This window comes from Branchiostoma belcheri, unplaced genomic scaffold, assembly GCF_001625305.1.
Source record: "Branchiostoma belcheri isolate BF01 breed outbred unplaced genomic scaffold, Haploidv18h27 scaffold16, whole genome shotgun sequence".
Taxonomy (NCBI): Eukaryota; Metazoa; Chordata; class Leptocardii; order Amphioxiformes; family Branchiostomatidae; genus Branchiostoma; species Branchiostoma belcheri.
In genome coordinates this window covers 565047-567496 of record NW_017803046.1, presented here as the reverse complement: position 1 = coordinate 567496, position 2450 = coordinate 565047, and the positions used below count along the sequence as shown (strand labels likewise).

General features: G+C 41.5%; 1 protein-coding gene across 1 annotated transcript in view; it reads left to right on the top strand.

Moving 5' to 3' along the window:
* Positions 1-2450, top strand: part of LOC109465869 (dynein assembly factor 1, axonemal-like) — an 18028-nt gene that overhangs the window by 8557 nt on the left and 7021 nt on the right. Inside the window, exon 5 of the mRNA XM_019763358.1 lies at positions 1090-1220. Within this exon, the coding sequence (XP_019618917.1) occupies positions 1090-1220 (131 nt within the window). The remainder of the gene's footprint in view (positions 1-1089; positions 1221-2450) is intronic.

The window sequence follows — 2450 nt, the reverse complement described above, 5'->3', positions numbered from 1 at the left end:
CTAAGCGTCCCACAGCCAATGAATGAAAAAGTACATGTGTGTAGTCACTGTGTTTTGTATCATTATTATATTAGGCATTGTATGATGTGATAGATTCGTAAAAATGATATCAGACACCCCTAAAAAGCAATAGAATCACCCAAGCCCAGAATGCATTGTACGATCTAGTTACCTTGGTTACGCATGCGTGAGCAGTGCGCATGTGCGCCATATATAAATAGCCCGCGTCACTTCAAGTCTAATAACAACGCCAGTAACAACGCCAGCTAGTACCTCTAAACCACACTCGGAACTTGGATTTACAAGCTTGGAGCCTGACTAGTGTGAAGCTGCCGATCTATCATGGTACAAAGGTATGAATTTTGTCCAATAATGGTCAGTTTTAGTGGTTACTTGTTGGTTAGGCCGTAATGTTTGGCATAGTTTTACTTTTTAGCGTCTTTTCGTACGACTTCTTCTCCTCATTGTTCTCCGTTTTCCTTTTTCGTTTTGTGTGCTTTTGATAGTTGTGGAAAAGTCGACCATCAAGAAAAGTGCATTGTAAAAGACGTAAAAACACACGAAAAGACGCTAAAAACCGGCTCCTAAAAACCGTAACAAATCTCTTGTAAACTAAAGTGGTAGCGAGGAAAAGAACATACGTGCAAAACACCGTTGTAGTGAGCAAAAATTATGTACGCCCGTCCCGTGTCGCGACGATCTCAAAGACAACGTTGTACACACTTACCGGTCGATTCGGTGATATGTCTTATCAAAATAGGTCCGTTAAAAATATAAATACATCGCTGTTCTCCCGCTCGTTGTGCGTGCCCACGGAAACCTCGTTTATTTTGAGCACGTCTTTGAACTGATTTGGCCGACAGGTCCCTCCGCGCACCCATGTAGTAAAAATGCCCGGCCTTCGGTCGCACATTATACGGTCGCAAAATGCGTGTCTACCTGGCTCTTAGTGAGGAAATACACATGCGGGTAAATTTGGGACGCCTCGAGGAAATGCACGCAACGGTAGTTAGTCAGGCTCGGTCCGGCATTACGGCGTTCTGCCCTCCACTTTTGCGCCCACAAGATGCGTGTTTACTCGGTTTGTAGTGAGGAATTCCACGGGCGTGCAAGGTCAGCGCAGCGCGAGGACATACACGCGTGCGAACTCAGCACAGCGCGAGGAACGGCACGCGTGCAAACAATCGCGGAAATGAGTATCGGCACGCGTGCAAACCGACGTAAGTTGAGTAACCTCACGTCGTGCAAAACCTCGTTTCGGGTACCCAAAATATAGCTCACTCAAGCTGAGATCCATAACTGGGCACAGAAGGTGAACATGAAAAGCTCATTTATGATATGTACTCCACTCCAGACAAGTAGTTACTGTAGTATACTATGTAGTATATTACTTGGTGTACTGGTACAGTACCGCGGAAATTGATTAGGTTCAGATCCAAAATATTGAATAGCTAAGTACAGGTAGACTGTATTGATAAAATTTATAAATCTACACTACCTTAGTGGCCTCATGCAACACAGAAATGACCAAAGTAGAGACAATGAACAAGGTACATAACTAAGTCATGAGTATCAGTGTAAGAGTGTAAAAACATTTCCTTCCTCTAATACTAAAAGTTCTGTCCTGTTTTATTTGAGTAAGGCCACACCAATTTAATTTCTTGGTTAACGGATTTTTCTAGACAAATAATGGAGCGGGCGGGCGAAAAAAAAAAAAAAAATAAAAACAGGCCTAGGCATCCTATTATGGCCCAAAATGGTACGATAGGAGCCATGAAGTCAACACACCAGGCTGGTTCAAAATCTAAACAATGAATTTTGAACTTTAAATGATACTATTGCATTGAAAGATGGAATGACTGTAACAAGTAGTAAGAGATATTTTTCAAATGACTGTTTTCAACTGTTCAGGGCAAGATACGAGCATTTTGCAGTTGATTCTGAATTTTTATTTTTATTTGCAAATCAGAAAAAAATGAAGCGGCGAATCCGTTAACCAAGAAATTAAATTGGTGTGGCCTAAAGGGCCTGCCAAGTTTATTACTGTTTCTATTCGTTATTGAGCACGTTAAGAAGAACATAATATACTAGTATATTAGTTTGTCAAATTGTTCATGTACAGGTCCAGCCATGTTCCTACATGACTGTAAACCCTTTTTGACCAAAAAATGCACATAGTGTCACCAGGTGGTACTTAGCAAGCTCACCTTGGCCCTTTTGGTAGCACCCCTGCCCTAGTTGTTCAATGTCCCTTGAACTGTGTTTACTCATGGGTTTTTCACAGTCCGTTGAGTGCTGACAATGCTCCCTTTTATGTCATTAAGAAACAATACTGTCCCACTAAACCAATCTTATTCAGTCATAATGCAAATAATACAGTCCTTAGCAATAGATTTTAAGTAACAATCTTCCACATCAACCTCTGCTTGGAGAGTAATGTAGTTACTAGT